This window comes from Barbatula barbatula (assembly GCF_947034865.1).
Source record: "Barbatula barbatula genome assembly, chromosome: 21".
Lineage (NCBI taxonomy): Eukaryota > Metazoa > Chordata > Actinopteri > Cypriniformes > Nemacheilidae > Barbatula > Barbatula barbatula.
In genome coordinates this window covers 7729917-7757441 of record NC_136784.1, presented here as the reverse complement: position 1 = coordinate 7757441, position 27525 = coordinate 7729917, and the positions used below count along the sequence as shown (strand labels likewise).

The window sequence follows — 27525 nt, the reverse complement described above, 5'->3', positions numbered from 1 at the left end:
GAAAACAAGCACATTCGAAATTGGAGTGTTTGGGGAAAAACAAATCAATTTGAAATGCAGTGGCAACACAGGCAAAACATCGCTGAAATTGCTTTATGATGGAATGTGACCTTCTGAACCACAGGAAACAAAACGGAAGGGGAACCATAACTGATGAATCTGCATTGCAGTTGTGTGTGGGTCAGAGCTCGAACCGCCCGGCTAGATAATCACGTAAACTGAATCGTGAAGCGGAATTTAAATTCAGAACACATTGCACCTGTTCACACACGGTTAAGAAGGGTGTAACGCTATGTGCGCGTCTGTAGAGCAGGTGGAAAAGGGGCTTATATAACCACACACTGACGTCCGCCCACCTGCACCAAATAAAGATTCACATTCTCAATATCTCTCTGGAGAAAATTGATTACATACATCTAAAAATGTTTAGCAAGTTTAGCACACAGGGCACTGGCAGCGTTTCTGAAGTCGCGGCTCTCTGTCTTCCGCCAACATAACTTCCGAGTGTGAGCAACGGTTGATGGAGAGAAAGCGGTGCATCCTGCATTTTCCAAGAGTTTAGATGTTAATGGCCCCTAAACAATACACACTTTGCGCAAGCAATTCTAAATTTCTTACAAAAAGTGGAGGGGACCTGTCAATCCCCAAAACTACGCCTATGGATAAACAGACATAATCTTGCCCTTTGCACATTCCTCACAACTACTCTTAAAGTCCTTATGAAGCTCTAGGAAAGATTAAGCTGGCAGAGACATTTTTTCCAACCAAAAATAATCAGTGGAAATCCTTTTGTTATCCTTTTACTCCTAAATTAAAAGCAAACTGTCTAATGCCGGCGAGAGATGAGATTTTGCCTTTCTAAATCCCTCAGGGAGCCTGACACAAAACCAAAGTCATGGCTTCCCGAGCCCATTGTCAGATGACAGAATATTAAAGGGAGCAATATTGACATTTTCCATAAGCTTGATAGGCATAAAGTTCACTCTAACTGCATTGTAACCCAATTATGCTGATTAGAGGAAAGATGTGCACCTCTCTCTCTGTGGACTGCTTGGAAAGAGGAGAGGAGGAGACGGAGGCCGGGCAGCTATATTAAAAATGTAAAGAGGTGGGAGAGAGAGGATGGGGGCACGATGAGACAGACATTGTAAAAAAGTAGAAACCTTCTGGTTAAAGCATTAGGAATATAACAACAATTGGCCTCACTCTGTTTACAGCATAAAACAATAGCACACATCACCTCTGAAACACATTGTTTGCTCTGAAACTGCCTGTTTTGTCTTTTCTCTGCATCCTTTATTGACTGTGTTTCAGCTGAATGATGCTTCTGGTTGTTTTGAAATTCATTCTGCAATCCTCACTCTCAAAGCATAGAGACAATTATTCTCCTGAACGAGATCTTGTGGACCATTTTTTAACAAACAAAGCACATGTTCCATGATGATCTGACCATGACTGTTATGCACTTATGCCATGGCTTGATATCCAGTCTCTGCTCTAGTTTAACTAGATAAAAACATTTCGTTCCTGTCCTCGGAGCCTCAGATGTCCAAATTTTTTTTAACTTTTTTTGGTTAAGTATTTGTAAAACCCATTGATAAGCATATGCTAATAATAATGATTTATGACCAAAATAAAATCAATTACGAAACATGGAGATACACGTTTAAGAAGGAAAGCAACGTTATGAAACGACACATTATTTATATAAAAACAATCATTGCTGATCGAAACCAGAATATAAACTTGTGTTTACATAATATATGTCTATGTCCAAAAGCAGAGTCTCGCTTATATACATTTTGTCCTTCAACACTTTGCAACACCAATAAGAATATTTAAGGTTTTCTGGGACATCAAACATGACAAGTTATTACACTTGCTCCAAATGCCTATAGCATGCAACATGACATTGTTTCTAAAGTTATTTTACAAAAGTTTCTTTCCGTCAGCAACATATAGTCTATGCCTACATATTCTCCAGATAGAACACGGCTTTAGTTACTTTTATCTCTTTTACAGCACAAATTGTAATTTTGCTCTCTATGGGCAAATTGTATCTCAATACACACAGTGTCTCTGATACATTTAGAGATTTGGTAGGGCAGACATGGCAAGTTATCCCATTTTCTCCAAGAGCACAGTAAGCAATGCGATTTGTCCTGCTTGTTAAGTATTCTAGAGCAGTACAATTTGTGCAAGTTTGTGGAGTTTCTTTCAATCAGCAACACACAGGCCTATATTTTACACAGATGGAGGAAAATGCACATAGCTTGGCTTACATTTTATCCCTTTATTTAAAACAGAACCTGTCATTTTGGTCTCTTAGGAAACATACAAACACACTCAGCAAATGCAAGAGCAAATTCAATCACCTACCAGCAGGGTATATATATATTAATATATCTGTAAGTGTGTCTGTGGTGCACACCCGTGTCTCGAAAAAGATTCATTTCCATAAGAAAATCTCAAGCAGTGCTTTCATCAGGAGCATTCTGTTAATGCACCTCTGGCATTTGTAATGGAAGCACTGAAGCCAGATGCATAAAAATGTACAAGACATGGCCCGTAAGATATAGCACACTACAAAGACCCCTTAAAAATACAGTTTTAATATCTATGCTAATGATAAACCCTCCACAGTGAAGAAGGAATGAAGCAAATGGTGAAAAATGGGATGTTCATAAAAAGTTTTGCCAGCTAGATCGACGAAGATCAACATATTGAACAGCTTTTACAGCTGCAATTAAAGTTTAGAATACATTATGAATTGCAAATGATATGACTGATGGTTTCGCATGAATAATTGATAAGGCGATTCTACATTCATAAAGCATTGTCATCATGATCTGTGAATCATGTTACTGGCCCTCAGCGTGATATTTATGAAACCGCGCCTTCGGACGTGATGAATATGTACCAGGCTGCGAATCAGCAATTTGGTACATCTAGAGCATTCTTTTTTAAGAGGTAAACACAGAATTTAGAATTGGTTAGTCTGAGGTGCATGAAGTATTGTACAAGTGATGACCGAAACAATAAATGCACTATATGGTATCAACTTCACATTGTGTTTCGTTTTGTCTCCACAACTTCCTCAATTCCTATCAACCCCGTTTTTCTGCATATGACTTAAATGGAACATTCATTTTAAATTAAGTATATTTTTGCCTATAAAACACAAATGGTAGGGCATTCCACCCATCACCTTTATTTAATTCGGATATCTTTCTTCTGTAATACACAAAAGTGTCGTGATTGGGGAGATGAGACTAGGACAGAGGACCCAAGTGCAGACAGTGGGTAAGGGGTTAACAAAAGACTTTAATAATAAATACAAAACAGAACCCACGAGGGGGTAAGATAACAAAACAGGTGGGATATCATAAGACATGATTTATACTAACTACACTTAAACAAGACTAAAATTAACTATTAACATGAACATCTAGACTAGAGTAACAAGACACAGGAACTCACCAAACAACGACAATGAACCAGCACAAGACAGAAAACACAAGGCCATTTAATAAGGAACCAAATAAAGAGGGGAACAGGTGTAGGGCATGAATCAATAACGCGGAGACGAGAGGGCGGGAACGGAGACGAGACCCGAGAGAGCATATGGCAAGCCTAATCAACAAAAATTTCCTCTCTCCACATTAAACATGAGGTTCTGTCATGATCCTGTCCCTAAACCAAGAGAAACATGACATGATGCAGCAGAATCATGACACAAAAGAAGATATTTAGAAAAATGTGCTCATACGGTAAAATAGAAGTCAATGTGGGCCAGTGTTATTTGGTTACCAACGTTCCTCAAAAAATATGTTCCTTCTAAAGAGGAAAGAAGATCATAAAAGCTGGATGTGAGTAGATGACGACAGAATTTCAGTGTTAAGTGAATTATCCCTGTTCTATTTCATTGACATTTAATTCTCATTTCATTTTAATCAGGCACTTTGTATTTGAGAAACATGAACACCATAAACTCTAACAAAACATGAACACCATAAACTAACAAAAGTGGCAATTTGCCTGGCATAATATGTGTTAACACTCAAGTCAAACGATTAACTTCAAGTTATCAGTAAGTATGTGTCTGGAAATATGCCCTGTGGTCTATGAATGAGAAAAAAGCATAATGTGATCAGATAATGTAACTCTTATTGCAACTTATTGAACAGGCTTGGCTCCACTCATAAACGTCAACCATCTATGATTAATAGCACTATAAGAGGACGATTGGATGTTGCAAGAGACTTTACCATCCCAAAGATTAATCTTAAGAAAAGATTAAAGTAGGCAAGCAGGAAGATAGTTGGCGTACTCTCAAAGGTTGTGCATTGGCTTCGAATGCATTTCTCCTTGAAAAGCTGGATGAGATTGCTTTCTTGAAACAAACATATTGGAAGATCTTAAGGAAGTTTAAACTGTGAATTTTTATACCAGTGATTCCACCAAAATGAATAAAATAAACATGAACACTTGTGAACCCCCCCCCCCCCCCCCCCGTCTTTCATTAGCTGAAATACAGAAGGATAGCCATTTCATATGAGCAATGTTTTTCTTTTTGGGGGGATTACCATTAAAACGGGTAGATGTTAACTTAACTTAAGTTAACTTAACATTTAATAATGTATGATGCAAAGTCTTAGCAATAAATGTTACAGTGTCTTTACATTTATTGCAACGTCTGAGGTCAGAGGGAGTTCATGTTGCACTGTTACTGTGTAACTACTGTATTTTGTCTCTAATAGACTTTCTTATACTAACTACTTTCTTATACTAACTACGTCCATTTGACGTCATTTGAAAAAGTGGACCTAGATTTTTTCTTATGTAATACAGAATCAATAGATGTGATGGATGGCAGGGAGAGTTGATGCCTGTGTTACTGTTAAGTCATTTTGATGAATACTTCCTGTCAGCCTGCCCTGAAGTCAAAGTTCTAGTTTTTAATCCAAATCTAAAAATATCCTCAGTTCCTCAAGGCTTTATATATTATGCTCTATTTAAATCTGGTTGAAAACCTAGTGAGCTGCTGCACTGCCTTAACTGTGTACCTCTACTGGTAGAGCAATGTGTTAGCGATGGAAAGGTCATGGGTTTGATCCCAAGGGGAACAGACATAAAACAGTTTAGGTTGAATGCATTTCTAAGTCGATTTGGATAAAAGCATCCACAAAATGCATTAATGTAAATACAATTCCTTAAATCCCACAACTACGGAATACTTTGCGCTTCAGTGAAGTTGGAGGACACATCGATCAATTAAAGCCATTTCCTAGAAACATTTATATAATGTTAGATCATTTTGAAAAAGTTTGGCGTTTTTAGAACCATGACACAATTCTCAGACATGCATAAAAATACATACACCAAAATAATATTCAAATATTTGAATAAAAAAAACACTTATCCATTATTTTCAATAAAATTAAGGCTTATTTAAAGTCAAAATTTCACGGTTTTCCCACTAGGCTTGTCAAAATGCATTGTTTTCCCAAAAAGATGCATCTAATGCTGCCCTTAAAACAAGGAGCATAATTATACCGACTCTTCACAGGTAGCACACTATGTTTGGGAATATCATGTGACACCAGGCCATATTATTAATAGTACACTGAACTCTACACTGAAAGATGCAACCTTGTTTGGACCTGATCCTTGATCTCCAAAACTTATTAGTTGGACACTGGACATTGCAACTTCAAAAGAAAAATATGCATGGACACAGAAACCTATTTCGGAGAATGGAAAACAGCTAAACACAAACAGCCATGATAAATGCACTTATTCTTTTTTTCAATTAATGTGAAAAATGGCCAGTGACCCCTTCTGCCCAAGGAAAAGTCTACCACAATTGAAACCTCTCTGAAAGTTTCCCATTATTATAATTACTATTTTGTTTATGCCCCTGCATTGTGATATGCATGGCTAACTTCCAATAGATACCGTTTCCAGATGCCCTATCTCCATCCCATGAACGCTTTATTGCCGGAGACTTGCTTTTTTGACGTCGGCGAGCAAGATACGCCGAGAGATACAATCAAGAAACACTGAAACATGACAATGGTGGCACTAAATCACTCCAAACGCTCTCAGCAGGAGCCGACCAAGCAGAATAGTGAAAGCAACTGTGAAGGAAGGTTGGCGTGGTAAACAGCTCAGCTCTTCAAGGTTTATTAGCTCTAGGCGCAACGCAAACTGTGGACCGAAATGGAAACGTGACCCCTATGTACATGGCAACTCTTTGTGTTTTCGAGGGAGACCGCAGGGAACACTTTATCTTAAACAGGCTCGATTCGGCTCAGCAAAGAAAGTGACTGTAGTCATATTGGCTTAAACCACACATCCGGTTGTCATGTTTGACCTTCCCTGATTATTCCCTAAAAAAAGGTCCAGATCATAAGAAGACGTTTGCAAAATCGTTCTTGAATTAGCTTTACATCCGTGTGGTGTGCTCTTTTTAATCAAGAGAATAAATGTTTAAATGAGTGAAAACAGCCGACAACGTACCAACACACCTTGGCAGAGGTGCGCTCCACATGCGCCGACCCCCTCCCAGGCAAATGATTTCTGGCGCACCCTCCAGACGGTAACCCATGTTACAGGAGAAGGACAGGGTATCACCAATCCCGAAGCTGTACCCGTTACGACGGCCAAACTCTGGAACTCCTGGATCCTCACATGGCTCCAGGTTGTACTCTGAAAGAAACAGAAGTTTATGGAAAAAGTATTTGCAAAGGTTCCCATACCCTTTTCCCCCCATATACTTGGAATATCCCAGATTTTCAGCTATATTGTCATTACATTAATATCAATAAAATTACTGAATCTCATAGTTTTATTCTACATAAAAAAAATTAACTTTAAGATTATTTTTATATTTGAACATATACTCTAAAAATCTATAAACTTCAGAAACATTTCTTTATTTATATTTTCTTTATTATTATTATTATTTATGTATTTAATTAAAAAAATAAACATCTTCATTTTTTCAAGTGTCAAAACCTTCAAACTTTTTCTCTTTGGAAAGGTTGCACTTCAGCTACCAAGATGAACCAAAAAAACTAAAGTAGCACAAACACTAGCAACACAAAAATAATGTCAAAAAGCGGCACTTAAATGGACGGTTCACCCAAAAGGAAAAATCTTTCATTATCTGTTCACCCACGTGTTACTCCAAACCTGTGTGACTTTCTTCCTCAGCACACAAAACAAGATATTTTAAAGAATTTGGTAACCAAACACAACTTCCATTGTATTTAAACAAAACCACTGAAACTCAAATTACATTTTGTGTTCCACTTAAGAAAGAGTCAAATACAGGTGTAGAGAATAAATAATGACAGAACTTTAGTTTTTGGTACTACTTTAACTACAGTCGTTTCTGGTATAACCCTTACCTGAAAATGTGATGTTAAATCCTTCATAGGATATAGAGAAATCTGATATAAACCGGAGCTGGGCCTTGAAGTTGCCATAAAGACCCGCATTGATGGGTGAAGGTAGTTCAGAGCCTGTGAGGCGGGCCAGTGGCTGAACAAAACTCCCGTTCTCAGTGATGAGCAGATAGTCGTGATGATCCTCCAGGTGGAAGGTGTTGAATGCAAACTGAACTCCTATTGAGAAAACAAATCGAGTAAGTGAGTAAGTGAACCCATCAATATTATGGTTCAAGATTCTGTTTAACCCTCTGAGATTATATGGTGGAACAGGAAGCAAACTGCAGCAAAGGAAATAAAAAGGGAATGATAAGGAACATAAGGTCAACTTCATTATACAAATGACAAGGCAAGGCTGGAATTGTTATACCAAGGCCAGTGATGGGAGGCCATTAAGGACAGTGTTAATATAGCCTCCTCATACTCAATGAATTTAAACAACGGGACTGGCCTGGGGTCCACAGAATAAAGAAGCTTCTTGATATCGACCCTTATATTTGCCTGTGTGTCAAAGAACGAAAAAGTATTTCAGCTTTATCATCTGAACTGTACGCTTAAGAGAATGGCCTTCAAAATTGATATGCATTAGCAGCCGTGGGAAATTAAAATTCAGAGGAACTATCATTATGCTGAATTCAAAGGCAGGGTAATGATATTTCAGAGTATGGCATCTACAAGTACCTAAATCTGTATTCATGACAGTCTGTGCCTAAGGCTGGTTTTAGCCGGACCCTTGTGAGCTTTCTTTTCATCAAATTATCAATTCATATATTAGTTTGCAGCATTCGGACAGTCACAACTGATGTTTGTGCATTTCAATAAGTCCACCTGGAGGGAAAATCAGGCTGCGGGGAAGATTTGCTCATTGTTGACTTACCCTTCCCGTGGCTGACTTCCACAGTCCAGGTGCAGTTGAGGGAGCTGGGGTAGACCTCAGGGTATCCAGGGGACAGGATGGTACCTCCTGGTCCTCGAACATCACCACCGCAGAGTGCTAAATGACAGATGAGACAAGGTAGGTCAATTACCTAGAGAAAGTTGTCTTTGGCATAATATAAATGGATTTGAAACCTGCCACCTGGATGTCATTCAGTTCTAGATGCATTTGCTTTTGAGTCCAAAATTTCATGTGACTAATTCATTAGAACGTGGCTGATGGTACCACAACAATGTGTGGCTGCACAGACTACGATGTAAGGTTTTGGCTTTTCTGCCGTAGAAATTGCTCATTCTAAAGTAATAAAAACACAATGCTTGATTGTGTTAGGTCTTTATCCACCTCTGAAGACAGTTTGTCTGTATGCAATGAATATTTTAGTGCATTTCTGTCAATAAATACTGCTTAATGTTCCACATTACACCTTTAAAAATCATGCGTCCACAACACTGGACTGCAGTACCCAACTTCTAAACAGTCTATTTGTGTACAAATGTCTGATCTCTTCAGTGAAAATTTTGTTTCAGTCTCCATAAGCTTCCTTCCAAAACACCTCTATCCCACACGCCTCTGTTACCGGAGAAATCGGCGTAACCAGGTGCGTATCTACTGTATAATGCACGGTGCACTTAGAAAGCACGGAAGTGAGATGACAGTGCGCAGCAAAACGTGCCCCTGGATGTCTAATCTGAGGAGCGCATCAGTTTCTATCAGCTGCTGCAGCCTTCACAGCAAATTGGCTCTCAGAATCTCGCTCAGCGACGGGCTAATGGCCTTGCATCGAATCACATTGTTTTACTTTAGCTGTGTCAGAATGTAGAAATAGAAGGCATGTAATGAAACAGCTGAAGGACAGCCAGCCAAAGGAGCTTAGACTTGGAAAGACTTACGTAACGTCTTTTATCCAAAGAGGTTTCATTGCCGGTATAGTGCCAGTTTGGACCCTATTCATCCCGCTTCATCCGTTAATCTGAACCTCTTTTATTTGTAAATTGACATGTCAGCCTTTTACTTTTATCAATGGCTTTATCAATAGAGATTCACAGGTCTTTTAGTGCTACAAATGCCTGGAAAGACCGACCGTCACAGGTAGGCAGTGGATGGCTCCACCAATGGTTCTTCTCGCACACCAGTGGCTCTTCGTGGCTGAGGCGGTAGCCAGAGTCGCAGCCGAAGGACACGGTGGAGCCAATTGAGAAGTCCTGGCCATAACGGAGTCCATTGACTGGAATTCCAGGGTCCAGGCAGGAGTAGGCATCTATGGTTACGCCTAGGAATCATGAAAATACAGTTAACAGCTGCTGCAGTTAAAGGTCCTGCGTGTGAAATTTAGCAGCATCTAGCAGTGAGGTTGGGAATTGCAACCAACAGCTCACTCCACCTGTCCCCCTCCCTTTTGAAGCACTATGGTGGTAGACACATTACTAATATAAAATTTTCACTTCCCTGCCGAAGGAGTTAACAAATTTAGGTAACTCTGTAGAGCAGTTTGTCCGTTTAGGGCTACTGTAGAAACAATATGGCGAATTCTATGTAAATGGACCCGTGGTGTGTGTAGATATAAATAGCTCATTCTAAAGTAAAAAAAAAACATAACACTTCTTTATGTAAGGTCTTTAGATAACTCTGAAGACATAGTTATATATATTATATTGCATTTCTGTCAAAAGATCCACCAAAAAATTACAAACTGGACCTTTAAGATTCTACTTTTATCCTTATAGTGGACCAACTCAAATTCTCCAAATTGCAAATGGTCACTTGCAAATTGTTCAAAGTTTACAGAGCACTTACTCTCATAAAGAATCTTGAAGCCGCTGTTCGAGCGGCTGTTGTCAGTGGTGAAGAGCATGTACAGGTGGTTAGCGCTGCTGAAGAGAAACTGAGGCACCTGGGTGCCGTTAAATGAGCCAATTAGAGGAGAGAGAAGATTGGACCCATCGTGAAGCTCCAGGAAATCACAATTCAACTCCGTTTGAAATCTGGTTACAAAAATGAGAGAATAATTGACGTCTGGGCTGAAAACTACACAATTGTCCTGTGGTTTAAATAGAGCACATACTATACGGTACAGCATGAAAGCACACCTTTCAAATGTGATTTTAATGGAGCGCCCCGGTTCAGCCTCTATGACCCACTCGCAGTTGAGAGAGTCTTTGTAGTATCCGGGCCACCCAGGAGATAAAATAACACCACTAGGAGCTGAGAAATGACCTCCGCAGGGAGCTGCAGACAAAGTCCAGATCAGTAAGTTAGCACATTTCATAAGTATTTCATTTGATCAAAAAGATCTGTACATTTTTAGTTGAAGTCTGGCATTTTGTGTCCCTGGTGTCATCAAGCAGAATGGCAAAATATAATGGCATACAGTGCCAAGTACAAAGTATAATACATATAATATTAATTAATAATTATATATATATATATACACACAAACTCTGCATCAAAGTGTTGAAATGGCTGGCGGTTAAAACCTTTAGACCGTCAGATGGTTCCACTGACCATATGAATGGTGTAATATAATTAAAACATGCTGGGCAAAGAACAATGGATTGACATGGCTTTTAACAACAGATGACAAGCTGCTCACCACCACATGTCCCATTAACCCCTACCTGTGTGACACGCAGGTAACCATCCATTCCGTTTAAAGTCACACTGCAAACAAGCACAATCGTCCACTTGTTTGGGACTCCTTTCAAGCAGGTCAAATAATTACCTTCACACTTTGGGATGGGGCCGCTCCACATCACCTTTCCACTGTTCAGCTCACAGGTGATGGTTTCTGCTCCCTGTGTCTTAATGAAGCCATCCTCGCAGATGATGGAGATGGAGCTGCCCAGCTGGAAACTATCACCAAATCGTCTGGCGTTTAGAGGAACTCCTGGATCTGGACATTCATTATGGCCGAATGCTGGAAGAAAAAACATGATATGGTAGTCTGGAATTGGAAGCTTCAGAAACACACTTCAAATCTTGTTTGTTTTATGATAAATGTTTATAATTAAATATGTGTAATACAGTTAATTATTTTCTCCAAACGGCAACAATGGTCGCTGTTTGTCAAAGAAGTCGTTAAAGACACTAACGTTTAATAAACTCCTACATTTATTAATAATGATAAAATAAACAGTTGTTTACATGAAATAAAATAGTGGCTATATGTTTCTTTTTTATTTCAATTTGTATGTTTGCATTTGGTTTAGTGTTTCCATGCCCATTGTGTTTAACGCAATTAAGTACAATAGTGTCATCCACATACATTTCCAAACATAATAATTGCAAAAGGTCACAAAGTATTATTTAGTTATCTCATTAAAATATATTTTAAAAGAACTGAATCAATTGACACGAACAACACAAAAATATAGGAAATTAATAGTGCTGCCAAATCGATTAATCGTTATTATTTGATCCTAAAATAAATGTTTGTATAATATAAGTGCGTGTTGCATGTATATTTATAAGTATATATAAATGCACACACATACATGTACATTAGGGCTGCAACTAACGATTATTTGGTTTAATTAGATTAATTAGTTTTGCTTATAATAACTAAATAAGAGATGGGAAAATTAAACACAACTGAACTCATTAGCCTTCTCCCAAAATGTTGTGGATGTCCCCCTCATAAACACACCAAGACTGAATTGATTCAGGTGTGCCATATTAGAAGCAGCCGACAAAAGTCTGTACTACGGAGAGACATGTCTGACTATAAAACTGCCCTGCTCTTGCAGCACAGTGGGACACGTCTAAAACAGTCATTTTAAAGTCACCATGAAACGGAAGTAGCGATTATCTTTTCTGCATTGTGACGTATATCAGAGTGAACAGGCTTCTGAAATAAAAAAATGTCCATTTCTGATTGGTTTGTTGTAAGTTGGGCCTGGAGGGGAGGGCTAAAAATGCCTGGCCATTGGGCTGTCAGTATAGTCCTACCTCTTTTTTGTTGAGAGAGGAGCTTAATGTTTCTGATTAAAGATTACAAGTGAAAAAATTTTCATTTAGAAAAGAATCACTGCAACACTGTGTAAAACACTTCGAATTTTCCTGTTTGATTTCATGGTGACTTTAAATGGGAAGAATCTCGCAAGTGATGTCACAGACCAACAAAATCGATTATCGATTTTATCCATTGTTGCAGCCCTAATGTACATACATTAAAATAAATACAAATGTATTTATACTTATACAATATTATGCATGAATATATGTCATTTCTTAAAATGTATGTTTGTGTATTTCTATAAACATAAATATACACGCAACACATAAAATGATATACATATTTTAATTATATATTAAGTTTATAATCGATTAATCGTAATCGCTATGAAATATAATTTTTTTTTAACTATAACACCAAAATGTCACTAAAACTAAATTATTCATAAAGGCAACAAAAATTACCATTCCGGTGACAAAAATGCTATTACTGCCCACAAGCAGACTAGTTAAAAACTAGGTTCTTAGTCAAATCTGAATGACACTTCAGCCCAAGTGTTTTTCTTCAATTTTTGTCGTGTTCAAAGCAACAGGGATTTGCGGTACTTCAAATCTTAAAGGCATGTTTTTACCCAAGGCTTGTTTATTAGTCTCCTTAGTGTCATTGACCTTCCAGTTGTTTTTATCATAACTTTATGAAGCCAATGCTCAAGGCGATTGGCCAGGAATACTGCTGTCCCCACAACAGACTAAGTGTCTGATGGATGTTAAGTGACAGGAAAGGCCTACAAGAAGGACATGACGTTTGTCAGAACGAATACAGATTTACCAGCGTTCCATCACAGTCCCGACAGCTCTTTACGGACGACGGTACACTGTTCTAAACCCAGATATTACCGTTCGGTCCAACTGACTACAGTAGCACGCCTAATAAGCATGCAAACTGATGTCCACTTTGAAGACTTTGATGGATTATCTTGACATTTTACTTCTCCTTTAGAAAAGACCATCGAGACATCACTGCACAGATTAAAATCATGTATGTGCTAATTAGGGGTGGAGGAGGGATTTGGTGGAGCTGAGGGACGCAACAGCTCTGTAGGCTCATCTATTTGCATTAGACACGTCTGGAAGTCGCCATAAACAAACATCCTTTTGTTAAGGGTGTTTTTGTCAGACAATGAATTTTCACAGCACGTTATGTCTGTAAGACCTCTGAATGCGCTAAATTATACCCCTTAAAACAAATCCCTCACAGATATGCATCAATAAGTCCTATTATCATTAAGCCTTCAAAATGTTGATTACCTGTTAAGGAAAAAGCAATAACGACAGCTATCGGTAATCTCTGGTACACAATTACATGCTCAAAATGAACATTATGCAACTCTCATACACAATTCATGCTTGGAATAATAATGCAGACAAAATACAGATTAAAACTCCATTGAAAAGAGGTAAACGCACTGGCGTAGGTGATGTTGAAACCCCGGCCCGACATCGAATGATCGGCCTGAAATTCAAGCCGGAGAATGTTGCTGTTGCTCGTGAGGTGGGATGGCACCTCCGCCCCCGTGAAACGGCCGAGGATGTTGGAGTCCTGGGTCTCGCCATCCTTCAGGGTCAAGATGTCGTATGGAGCCTCCAAGTCAAAATCGTTGAAAGCCAGGTGGATACGGCTGCCGGGTTCGGACAGGATCAGCCATACACAGTTAAGGTTGTTCCCGTAGCCTTCTGGGTAATCCGGAGAGAGGACTGTGCCCATGGGGGCGGTAAAGTTGGAAAGGCATGGAACTGAAAGAAAGGTATTAAAAGACAAATTAAACTATGCCAGAAAGATATGTTTATCCCATGATGACTATTTTAAGCTACGTTGCACTGAATAGCACATCGCAATATGTTTATATAGAATCACAACACATCGTACGTCAGTAAAATTCAATAAAAAAACTGCATTGTATAGCCACATCTTTAATGTGCCAAATAGAGAATCTCAGTTTGTTGATCAGATTTCACACTCTCTGAAAAATTTTGTTTATATCAGAGATGGACTTCAGGCTGTAAATAGACACTCTTCCAATTAGACATGGATACATTTCTAGCTATGTGTTTTAAAGCAACTAAAACAGCCTACAGATGAGGTTTTAAAATATAAGCTGTCACCCAAGCTAAAGATCTCAGAATGAAAGCCTTTGCTTTATATACAGTATATACCAATTATTTCAGCCATCTTTTACCTCAGTAACCTCTGCATTTATTTTTAAGAAGAAAGGGCAAACATCAAAACATGAATACAATCTATTATTGCAGAACTGCTTAGGGAGTGTGAACATTTTTACTTTTTTCTTTAACCCTCAAAACCAGATTTAAACAATCGGCAGTTAACAAGCATGGATGGTACATCATTTTAATAAGCATGAATCGGTTCACAATGTACAGTATCACTCACAAATGCAGATTGGGATGTTGGCAGACCACTGGTTATTGTTCTGGCAGGATATTGTCTTCTCTCCAATGAGCTCGAAGCCAAACTGGCACTCGAAGCGTAGAACGTCCCCATTAGAGAAGCCATCTCCTTCTCTTATTCCATAAAGAGGTGTGCCCGGGTCCCCACAGCTCTCCTTGTCGATTTCTATAAAGAAAGTATTTATTTACATATCATGGCTAATGAAAGTGAAAGTTCACAAGAAAAATAAAATTCTGTCATCATTTACTAACCCCTGTGTCATTCCAAACCTGTGTTACTTATGTTATTCTGCAGAACACAAAACCAGAAATGTTGAAGAATGTTGGTAACTGAACAAGGGCAGTACCCGTTCAATTCTATTGTATGGACACAGAACCAATGCAGGTCAATGGGTACCACCATTGTTCGGTTACCAACAAAGAAAGTCATACAGGTTTGAAATGACATGAGGCTTCATTCTTGGACTTCAACCTTAGAACTTATGAAACCTAAAAAACACAGAAGTGAAAAAGGCACGAAAAAGGACCACCAAGGTCTGAAGGTGGTCTGACGTAAACGGACATTCTACAATCCAAGTTTTCCCTCCCTTAGTAGAAGTTCACCAGAATGCCAACAGAAGTAAGAAGAACAGAAAAAGTAAGGAGCGGTCCGAGTCCTCTAAAAGGCGTAGCCAGCCAGGAAGGTCACAACTCTTGCCCCATGTACGGAAACCTATTCTGGGGGTCACTATTCTAAGATAAAGCCTCGTATCTGCAAAGAAGGAGCTAAATGGGCGGCAGACTGCCGGAGTGGGCAATACATCTTCCCCGACATTTTGCACCGCCATTCACAGTTGACCTGTGACCTCTGATACACCCTCATGCATCAATATTCAGAGCAAGGATGCATGAAAGAAACACTATTGGAAGGAAACATTTCACTAAATTACATTAAACGCTGTGGGTAAGTGTGGGATGGGGACGTTTCTCGTGAGGTATAACGGAGGTCTTCGACCAGTGCTTGATGTATAGTGCTAATTTCCGACCTGACAGTCTCTTTACGACTACCACAATGCTTTACTCCATTGGTCAATCGAAAGGGGAGGCTGGGGGAAGGTTAGGCCATATTTACAGCTTTGTATTTATGACGGTGCAAGAAAAAACTACGAGCAAATCGTCTCCAGGCACACGCGAATAATCCCAAACAACACTGGGTGTCAGGGCAGAACATCAGAAGGGACCCCTGCGCTACCACAGCGCTGCTTAATGTAATGGGTGTTTTGTGTTCTTGTGTACCTGAAGACCTTCGACTGTGTTAAAAAGCTACCAAATACAAAAGGTTGTATATGTAAGCAAACACAGCCCACATGAGGAGAGTTTTGGCACATTTGTTTTTCTTTCTGCAATAAGCAGGGAATTACAGTGTATCAGTGAACTTTGGCATGTAATACATCAAAAGCCACAGCGATTCTGAGCATTTAAAATACGACGGTACACATTAAATCGGCCTTCACGTGAAAGTCTATAAATAAATTTAATCTCAAAAGCATTTTCTATTCATTGAAAAATGGCAAGTAATTCATCTCCTCCTTTGTGTAACCATTGGATATATTTTCATTTCAGCAACGCTGTTTTTATCTCTCCCAAGTCAAGTTTAATAGGGAGTGAAGACACAAAACGCACTTTCAACAAAAGTTCACATGAGTCATGTGCACACAGACCGACTCTATAACAGATCCTGCTCCTGTTATTTCCTAAAACATTTAGATACATTTGTTTTTGAATTGTGTCTAAGAGTTTGAAAAACAAAATGCACACAGAGTTATTTTCAAATGATGGTAATGACAGTGGTATTTACTAGTGTGTTGAAAGTGTGCGCAAGGACACAGGACTCGGCTATGGATAGTCAATTGCAACCACACTAAAAACTCGATGAATGCATGAGCGCTTCTGAAGAAAGTTTAATTGGAAGTTTACTTTGAAAAGTTTAAAAAGGTTCAAAAACAGGCCATTATAGTGTCAGTATTGAAGGTAGATATTGGTGCAATTATTCCACATTCAAAACCCTTACAACTCACTTTCCCCTACATTTAGCTATGTTTAACTTGCTAGCAACAAAGTTGAAGTAACAAGTACTGTGTGGGTTCCATGCTACCACCATTCAAAGAACTGCTAAAGAAAAGTGAAAACAGTGGACTGTCCTTGGTTATTAACATGCATATTTGAAGACATAAAAATGAAATGGGATTAATGGGATGTTCAGTAATAAAATTTTATTGCACTTTAGTGAACACATGTCAAGGCAGAGTATCATAAAATAAAAGCATAAAAATAAAAAACACAGACACATTTTTACACCAACACTGTGCTCCAGTAAGAACTTCTATATTGCAATATGTAAAGCAATGCCTGGTCACTGTTTTTGTCTAATGCCAATAAAAATGACAGCGTTAGGAAGAAGTTTTACTTTGTTTGTGTTTGTTTGTTATTACAAATCAGTTACGTGCGCCTGAACTAACATTAATTTCTAGCAAAATAAATGATTTGAAAACAGTTTTTTTTCATTAAAACACTTCCAACAGTAAGAACCTGATATATATTCAAAGGAATTACGCATAAACAAAAGTTAGCTATTAAACTAAACTCAGGTGGCAAATCTTGGCCCCATAAACACCAGTAATGAGGCATGTAGATTCTTCATTTGTCATAGACATGAGTAATATATTGTAAGCGCACTGCATAGATGAGAAAAACAATGCCTCTCTGCTGTGCTCCAGGGCAGAAAAGCAATACTAAATGCAAATAAAAATGAAACTAACCAAATCATTGTGCATAGCTACCAGCAAACTTTAAGTAATAGCTCACCCAAAAATGAAAATGCTGTCATCATTTTCCTATCCCCTTGTCATTTCAATCCTGCATAGATATCTTTGTTCTCCAGAACACAAAAGAAGATATTTTGAAGAATGTTGTTAACTGGCATCCTTTCACTTGCATTGGTTTTGTGTGTTTAACATCAAAGTGAATGGTGACAGCCTTGTACTTTTATTTCAGTAACCATGTCAGTTTCATGTTCAAATGTATGTTTCATGCAAAAGCCTGGCATGACAAGTAATAAACTACAGTGTTGGCACAGAGACAATGGAAAAGCTTCATACGTCTTCCAAAGAATGAATGAATGTGCCTATGATTTATATTGTACCTGTATATCACATTATATGCTCTAATAATAGGTTAAAAGATAAAAAAAAGAGAAATCTGACGCAATCTGCAGTATTTTGCAGGTCTCTCGCGGGGATATCATACAGTAATCAGTTCCGTTTTATCTCTCTGCTCCTGTACTTAAGGATATTCACTCTCTCTTTTGTCCTGTTACTTCAGTCAATCACTCTTATTATACTGAATGGCAAGCTGTTCATCACGCACACTCTAATTTATTACCAAACCTTAAGGGAGGAGAGATAATCAAAGATATGGGCTCTGTAGGCATCAAGTGAATGTAGCTCATGTGTTAGGGATGAAAGTTAGTTGCCATGTCTTCTGCAGAAAGCACTGAAAGTGATTTGTGGAAACCGCTTGACTATTATGCACGCTGACTACTAAGCATCCATGCTGCATACTTACGCAAGAAACTGTGACATGTCCTGTAAATAACGTTTGGCGTTTGATGTCAAAAGTCACTGGCGGTGGATTTTAAGACCATTCAATCAGAAAATAAGGATGAACGTTTGATGTTTGATGTCTGATTCAATCTGGACTGATGCCAGTCTGGTTGTTTGTACAATTTCAGCTTGTTTTTTCTTAAATCTCTTGATTTTCCATCTTGTGTTCTCTATAATAGTCACTTTCCTTTTCAGGGTTCTGTAAATAAAGCCGTTTCTTGTGTATTTTCTGTGTTCTGCTACACTTCCTCTGTTTAACCTTAACTTGACAAAGGGAAATGCATTGTTGACCCCATCGCTTGCTTGTTACTCAAAGGTTAATTCAAATGATGGCAATCTAATCTGGACATCATTGTCTTTCTCAGTGTAACTCTTGGTTTGCCATTTACTTTCTTGATCTCTTTTTTTGGAGTGCTCACAAACAGACTAGGAGAATGAGAGCAATTGTTTTTGGGCAACAGTAACAATTTGTAGTACATTTGCGACATCTTTGCATTTGTTTACAGATCAACATTTTCTAACACTCTTAGAGAGGAAATATAAATGTTGCCATATTTTGCAGCTAAAGAAAAATATTTATGTTGCCAAGGAGCAATTCAGTTATACCTTGCCCTTCCTTTGGAACTGCAATGGTGCAATTATAGATGCTGGCATCAAATTATATAACGCCATATATTTAAGTGTTTTACAATAGTGTCACTGTGTTTACGCATAATGCAATTATAATTAAAATGATTAAAGTTGTATTTTACAGAAAGGCAGAGAAGACTATACAATAGATTCTAACAATGAGCTCATCTTTTAAAAGCATTAAAAGCATTAAAAGCATCAAAAGCATCTTTTAAAAGCAGTAAAAGCATATTTTAAAATACATTATGATGATTCACTCAGTCTGAGTTTGTAAAGGTTATTTACATATTATATTTTCCCAAGACATAAATACAATTTTTTTTTAATAATTCAAATTTATAAACACATACTGTACATTAATACAGACATTGTTGTACCAAGATGCCACAAAATTCCCCGGAAAATTAAAGTTTCAAATTATATGTATTACTTTGGGGTGGGTAATTATGCTACATGCGATTGGTTAATATAATACATTGTTAATATTTTAAAATTGCTCCCAACACTGAGGACTTATTGTATTGAAATTGATATCATGAGCTAGTCTTTTTCATTACAAGTCTATTAATGGTTCTGCAAATTCTGGCATATACAAATGTTTCTCATACCAGAAGATGGCAGATTCGTAGTCAGTAAGTTATGAAGAAAAATTGTGCAAAAGTTACAATTGTCCCCAGTCTCCTCTTTATTATATTCAGCCATTCCAAATGTATTTCAGGTACCTTTGTAGTTGATCTTGAAGCCTATGGATCCCACACTTTCATCTGACTGGAGATGCAGCCACATTTGATGGGTCATGCTGACAATGAGGTCTGGCACAAAGCTGCCTGTCAGACTGAGAAAAAGAGAGATTAGTTACAGATGAACAACGCAAAGGTCTATAACAAGCCCATCATACCGTAAGTACCTTCCATAACTGTTGAACCACATTGACTCAAAAGACTCACAACTCTATAAACTCTTTGCATGATAAAATAAGAAGTGAGGATTCAATTCAATTTTATTTATATAGCGCTTTTCACAATATGCTTTTTTCCAAAGCAGCTTTCAGTAGAAAATAAGAAAAACTGAAAACCACAAAAAAGGTTAAACACAGCACAGTACATGGTGTTTATAGAACAAGCAAGATTATTCTAGTAAATAATATCTAATAAATGCAGTCTCACGTTGGTTTATTTAGCATATTTTGCATTAAGTGAATGCTTGTCTGAAAAGATATGTCTTTAATCTAGATGTGAATTGGGCGAATGTGTCTGATCCTCAAATAGTACCGGGAAGGCTATTCCAGAGTTAAGGTGCTACGTATGAGAAAGCTCGACCCCCTTTGGTGGATTTAGTTATTCTAGGTGTTATCAAAAGTCCGGAGTTTTGAGATCTTGGAGAACGTGATGGGTTGTAGTGTGATAGAAGCTCTGTTAGGTAGGTAGGGGCTAAACCTTTTAGGCTTTATAAGTGATTCAAAGAACTTTAAAGTCAATACGATACTTAATTGGTAGCCAGTGAAGGGTTGATAACATTGGGGTTATGTGATCGTATTTTCTGGACCTGGTTATAAGATTATGGGTGTAGTCCGAAATTACACACTGTAATTTCGGAAAGTATATTTTTTACTGATGACATTTCATTTGAACCAAGCACCGTCCAGAGCAATGACAAGATGTTGATTCGGGAATATGTCCTTCTTGTGTAAATGATGTATCCTTTTACAGTGTCAGACTGTGAATAAGAAACTTACACTTGCAGGATGGTTTTTGGGTCTGCCACTTCTCCTCCATCTCCGATGTTTAGTGTGTCATAGCCCAATTCCAGGTCAAACTCCTCAAAGTTAATCTGAATCACCTGTCGGCAGAAATGAGGCGTAATACTTAGTGATGTGTCAAATGAACGGAATTAAACTTCACAGCTCTTGTATAATTTAATCCTGTCAGCTGACTGAAATCAGCTCTTCACAAAATTCTGCTGATGAGGTAAAACAGGATCTTTAGTAAAAGTGTTTATATTTATATTTAAATATCTTTTAATTCATCAATTTTTTTCACGTTTGATTTGAAGATTGGGGCATTATGAAATGTCCTTTACTGTCCTGTACAAAATCGAGGGTGAGTAAATGAAGACAGAATATTTATTTTGGGTGGACTTCAAAGGGTCACTCCTTTTAAATCCTTTACAGATTTTTCACATAAAATAAAACAGATGTTTATAGGTTCATAGATTATAAAGCAATACAAAATCCACTCATGTTGTACACTGTTCGATACAGTAAATTCATAATAGTTCAATTAATCCATATTTAAATGAAAATATTGTACTTTTTAAGCAATTAAACCTAAACAAGGAAACCTTTTAAAAATGTATCTTTGTACATACATACGCTCCTTTCCTGAGAGAAATGTCCATATGTAAAACAAATCCATACGCAAAAAGTCACACTAATTAAACTCATTACACACAGCACAATCCATCGATCCATTCCAATGTACTTCTTTTCAAGACTGGACCATCTCTTGGATAATTGGGATTTTGAGAAGAAGGATCAAGGCTTCAGAAACTTGGATTAGAAATGCAGAGCAGCCACAGGCATATGGAGAGACCTGAACTTTCTATATTGATTAACTCATTGAGAAGTACTGGGTGGAATTAGTTGCCATGGCAACAGGCTCTTACAATGGCCGGGGCTTAGCAGGTATAGATGCAAGAGAGCTACTTAAGACTGACGACTGATGCTCACACGACATCGCAGCACAAATAATAACGACGCTTTTTTCCATATAACTGAATACAAAACACCCCAGAGTCCCTGTCTCGCTAAAGGTCACCGAGTAACAGATGCGTCGGAAACAACAGGATGAAACAATGCTGTTGGAAGCTGATGCAGGATCAGTCACTTCTCTGAAACTGCATCGACAAGGCCAACTGTAATATGGAAGCCAGAAACCTGATTCCAGATCGGTCTATCTTCACCCATAGCAAACAGCACAGATGCAAACAGGACCTCTGCCTGCCTGCAGTTGTCATGACGATTGGAGTCACAAGCTAATGCTTTGGTAGAAGAGTGAGTGGGGTTGTGAGGGCAGGCTATTGAATTGCAAAGAAATAAGGTAATATACCAGAATTATGACTTTACAATAGAGGAGAGAAGCCAGGGAAAAACGCCCTAGTGTGAAGGCTTTCTTTCACCCCCATTGAAAAGATCCATTTCATTTGGACCGTGTGGTGCGTCATCCTGACAGCGATTTGTTTTCAAAGCTAGTGCTTTCTACGGCTAGAGAGACACTTAAACCAGCCTAAATCAAACACAAATGCAAAAACTCGTGCACAACCACAAAAAAGCTGTTGAGAATTACAGAATAATATAAACGTGATTATTTACAGAAATATCAATATCAGCACTCGGCTCAATTTATTACCAGTATATCTTTAAAAGCAGAATGGGCTTGAAAGTACTCCACACATAAACGCTAAGCAAGAATCAGTTCAAGTGCTTTCTCAAGGTGAAAACAGCCAAAAACACAGCCAGGACGCTGAGCTCCCACAGGGCCATGCATATTATCATTTTCCCTGATTAAGTTCACGGAGATGAGATCTCTGGTTTCTCGAAGCCAGACCACTTCAGCTGTCACGCGATCTTGCTGGGATTTACTGGCAGTGTCCGTCTCACGAATGTAGCATCACTCGATCATATCACCGATGGAGACATGAGAATCTTTTTAGCACTGGTCAGGAGATGTCAAGAGTAAAGCAAACAGTGATAAGCTTAAACCTCTATTGACACGCTTTCATCAACCTCTGTATGCAATATATGATTCTATATTCCATAATAAAAATTAGGTACATTTCTAATTCAAAGGGATAGTTCAGCCAAAAATGAAAATTATGTTGTTTAAAACCTGTATGTGACTATTTCTTCTGATATTTCAAGAAATGTCTCTGTGGTTTTGGGGCCATACAATGGAAGTCAAAGGGGGCCTATGTTGTTTGGTTGCCTACATTTTTCAAAATATCTTCTTTTGTTTTTGCAGAAAAAGAGAGTGAAAGGTGACAAATTTATTTTTATGGTTGAACTTTTCCTTGTGCATTGAGGTCACAATAGTGGAATATACTGTACATTGGTTTTGGTGGCATAGTTGCATGTCAACCACTACGGGGACACTAAGCATCATCCTATACACCTTATCAAATGTCCTCTCAAGCTGTAAATTAAAAGGGAAAAATGTGTCAAAACAAATATAAATCTTCTTTGTCATGCCCTAAGAGCAATACAGAAACATCCTAACTGAAGTTGTCATTATTCACGCATGAAAGAGTTAACAACTGGATAAACCAAAGACATCTGAAATACTCACACGTGTGTTGTAACAACAACTGAATGTTTGTAGAACCATTATGATTGAATTTGAGACCTTAGCAAGTGTGAACTGCCCTAAAATGTGACAGGATCACACCGTGTCATGGCTTATTGCTTCAATTCAACAGTGTTTTCCTAAACACTTGATTTAAATACTGTCATTTTATTAAAGTCGTGTTCATTTTAAACTGTTAGGTGAATTTTCAATTATGTCACTCAAATGAGTGTATTTCAGTTGTTTCACCTGGAGCATCCTTTCAATACTATCACATCAGGCATCCAGCACACAGCGAGCTGCCATATCAGTTGACAGTAATACTGAATGCAAGTTACAGACTCCAAATGACAGCAAGGTACACAAGCAAACACATTTATTCATTTGAAAAATGATCAAAATCCAAAACCTCCTTAATCTGAATGAAAGGGTGCTGAAATATATGCTTGCTGAAACAGTCTTTGATCAAAAGAATGATGAATATTTACATGATCATAAGCGGTGACAACAGGGGGGCTTTAAAATCCCAGATTAAATTTTCAACTCGAAACTTGCAAATGCATCTGTTTTTGTTCCGGCTCCCAGTAGGACAGGAGTGCACTATAAACAATCATACATTTTCCTTTCATCCCTGATAGTGAAAAGCTATTAGTAACGCCCCTGAATAAAGTTTTGAAACCCTGATGCAAGCGTGGAGTGCAGAAAGACATACTAAAAAATATGCTTCTGGATATCCCATTATTGACATTAAGTAGAAGAGCTTTTTCTAAAGCACAACACTGTCCCTGTAGAGTTAATAAACAACTTTGTGTGTGTGTGTGTGTGTGTATATATATATATATATATATATATATATATCTTTAGCTTTCATGCTTCCTTTGTTTGATTATTTCTTTCTCTTGAATTGTCCTTTATGAACATCTTGTACTCTTGTGATCTGACCTTTGATGTTTCCTCTGAGGTTATTGCCCAATCTGTGCATCATTTTCAAACAAAAGACCAATGAGGCGATAGCATTTTACCTTCTGCTTGAGAAATCAGGTCGTGCTCTATTCAGGATGGATAGCTGTACTCTGAACATCCCCCAAACACAGGAACAATTAAGGTGATTCTTATTATTTTTAGCATATATGGTAAAGTAACAACAGAAATTCCTGTTAACCCTACATTACAAAACAAGGCAGTGCAAAATAAAAAGTACAGGTAAAATATCTGTAATTAAAATAAATACTATCATTTTTCAGATTGTTCTTCAGTGAATTGTGCACTGTAAAATTTGGTTAAAATGCTAATTTAATAAAAAAACTGAAAAACTTCATTATAGGGTGCAATTCTCACTATTATCTAGTTGTTATAAGCATGCCTATTATTGGCTTTTTTTACTGTTTATTAATACTTATAAAGCACATATTCTGCATGACCATATTCTACATCCCTAATCCTACCCAATACCTAAACCTAATTACTACCTTACTAACAATTAATAAGCAACAAATTAAGAGTTTATTGGGGGGGAAAGTTTTGGTTAATGTTTTTTTAATAGCGAGAGTTGCTCCCTATACTAAAGTGTGACCAAAAAAACATTTCAAGACTCAAGATCATTTTTATTTTAATTGTTATTCTACACAAAAATGCACATATAACCTGCATATTAGTTCTATTACTAAGCAATATATGAATGATAAACGCATAAGTACCAACATGGTAAATGTTAGTATTATAGTAGCTTTTTAAAGAGTACCGTCCCAATAATAGCTTTCTGAAAATGTAGTTTAACAACTGTAACAGCATTATTTTTTGATTAAATATGTATTTTTACTGAATATAAAACAAATCTGTAAAACTTGGGAACAATGCACTACTAGCTGTATACTAATATGAAGAAATATAAATATAAAGGAAGTTACTATATTATTATTTTTACAGCTGTTTCACATGTATTTTCTATTTCGCACGGCATTGTTGTGTTTTAGGGTTAACATAAATATCAATAAAATGAATGGATATAAAATTATAATTTACATTTTCTGCTATTTCTTCTATTTTTATTTTTGTTAAACAGTGTACAAGTTCAGTACAACAGCAGTAAGTCAACAACCTTGATTTTTCCAGTAAAAAAGCCCATATAACAAATGCCAGAGTTAACTTATGAAACAATAATATTATTGTTATCGTCAATGTTGCTGTTCATTTAAATAGAAAGTAACAAGGCTGACAATATATCTTACAGTCTCCCAATCTAAAGGTCTCACAATAGACTCCAAATTGAATTTAGTCAAGACACCCTGCAGTTCATGCTCACCAAGGTTAAAGCCGACAGTGCAATATAAATAAATTGGCACACTAAAATAGTGTCTGCCAAAAATAAGTGAAGCAATAATGTTCGGGGCTGTAAGAGACAATTAGCAATTGCTCACTTGAAAGAGGACATGGATGATCTGGCAGTCCTGGCCGGGCACTATTTAAATCTTTATCTAAAATGCACCTTTCATCTACAACTGAATTACTCTGTGTTGGCTGAATGGACAGGCTTTTTCTATAATTTCGTTAAATCTTACAATTAATTGTACTTTTTGAAAACATTTCAGGCTACCAAAGTACTATTACTGCAACAAATGGCAACAGATTTGAGGGATGGACACATTAGGCTTAGGCCAATAATGGCTGAATATGGATTTAAAAGAGAAAATGAAATTTTTTATAGTGGTAGTACACTAAGAAGTAGACATTCGTGTGCATTAGAATCAACTAATCTGAACTCACTGTTTCATCCTCTAATGATCTAAAAAAGGCCCCATGGCATTACACTTTGCCATCTCTGCCACTAGCATCGGCTGACTCAATGTTCTGGCAATGCCACAAAGAAAGCAACAGAAATGAAAAAAAACCCAAGTTTCTTTAGGATAGTGTCTACAAACTCTTTGATTTATCGAAAACAACACGCCAAAGCCAAGGCTTCAGGAAAACAAAACAAGCGTCTCTATTCATGCTGGCAGAGTTCCAGACCTTTCAAAGTGGTCAAATGCGAATGGAAAAATGTCGGCACTAGAAAAAAACATCTCTATGGCCCACAAGGCTTTCATGCTCTCCTCCATCCATCACGCGATGGGAAAATGTCCAGATGATTTCATCACGGGCATCCGAACATTTAAATGGTCCTGAGAAAGTTGGGTTGTAAAACGTGGCTTTTCAGCTTATACCTTGGGTATTTTTGCCCTGAGGTTTATATTAAAATCAATGATCAATGTAGCAACCGTCAACAGTTTAACATGCTGCATGCTAAATGCCAACAAGGTCATGAGTTTGAATCCAAGATCTGGGAATACATGTACTGACAAACTGTATACCTAGAATGCACTTTAGATCACTAAAAAGAGGATATTTTGAAGAATGTAGTAAAGCAAACAGATCTGGGGCACTTTTGACTACCATTGTCATTTTAAGAACATTTCAAGCACATAAGAACTATTTGGTAACAAGCATACCTTCAAATATCTTTCTCTATCTTTCTCATCACAAGAAAGACATTTATACAGATTTAGTAATTGATGATATCATTTTTGTATTTGGATAAAATCTTTGCATGTACTGTTGTTTTGTTGAGCTCTTAAGCTGTACTTCTTGAACAGCTGCCACTAAAAGTACCGACCTGGAAAAACAAAAGCTTATTTTTGTCTTACGGTACTACACTGTAAAAAGCGTTTTTAATGCATTCCCTGCATGTAACATTCCACCATCAGAGAGAGGCAATATCAGAGGCCTTGACTTGATGTAAGAAAGACTTCCCATGGTGTTTGTTTGCACCTGGGAGGTCTACTATTTGGAGATGAATTGCAATGTTAGTGACTCAGCTCACCTGAAATCAATTATAAAGTGCGGCACTGACAGGACAGAGACAGCTGAGGTGCTGCCCTAGCTGTTATTACAAATTTGTGGGAGACTGATATCAATCCACATGTCTTGAGTCACTCCGATGTCTGTTCATCACTGTAAACTCTGGCAGAATGAAGCCGCCCTGCTCTGGCTGCACCTCTCTCTCGCTGTCTCTCTATCTCTCTCTTGCTGTCTTTCTCTCTCTCTCTCTCTCATACTGGTTGATTAATTTT

General features: G+C 37.7%; 1 protein-coding gene across 1 annotated transcript in view; it reads right to left on the bottom strand.

The window, feature by feature from the left end:
• Positions 1-27525, bottom strand: part of csmd3b (CUB and Sushi multiple domains 3b) — a gene marked incomplete at both ends in the record, with an annotated part of 310902 nt that overhangs the window by 110099 nt on the left and 173278 nt on the right. Inside the window, 11 exons of the mRNA XM_079485065.1 lie at positions 6523-6711; positions 7416-7631; positions 8332-8448; positions 9473-9661; positions 10186-10373; positions 10479-10617; positions 11111-11305; positions 13810-14136; positions 14792-14974; positions 19802-19914; positions 20815-20918. Of these exons, the coding sequence (XP_079341191.1) occupies positions 6523-6711; positions 7416-7631; positions 8332-8448; positions 9473-9661; positions 10186-10373; positions 10479-10617; positions 11111-11305; positions 13810-14136; positions 14792-14974; positions 19802-19914; positions 20815-20918 (1960 nt within the window). The remainder of the gene's footprint in view (positions 1-6522; positions 6712-7415; positions 7632-8331; positions 8449-9472; positions 9662-10185; positions 10374-10478; positions 10618-11110; positions 11306-13809; positions 14137-14791; positions 14975-19801; positions 19915-20814; positions 20919-27525) is intronic.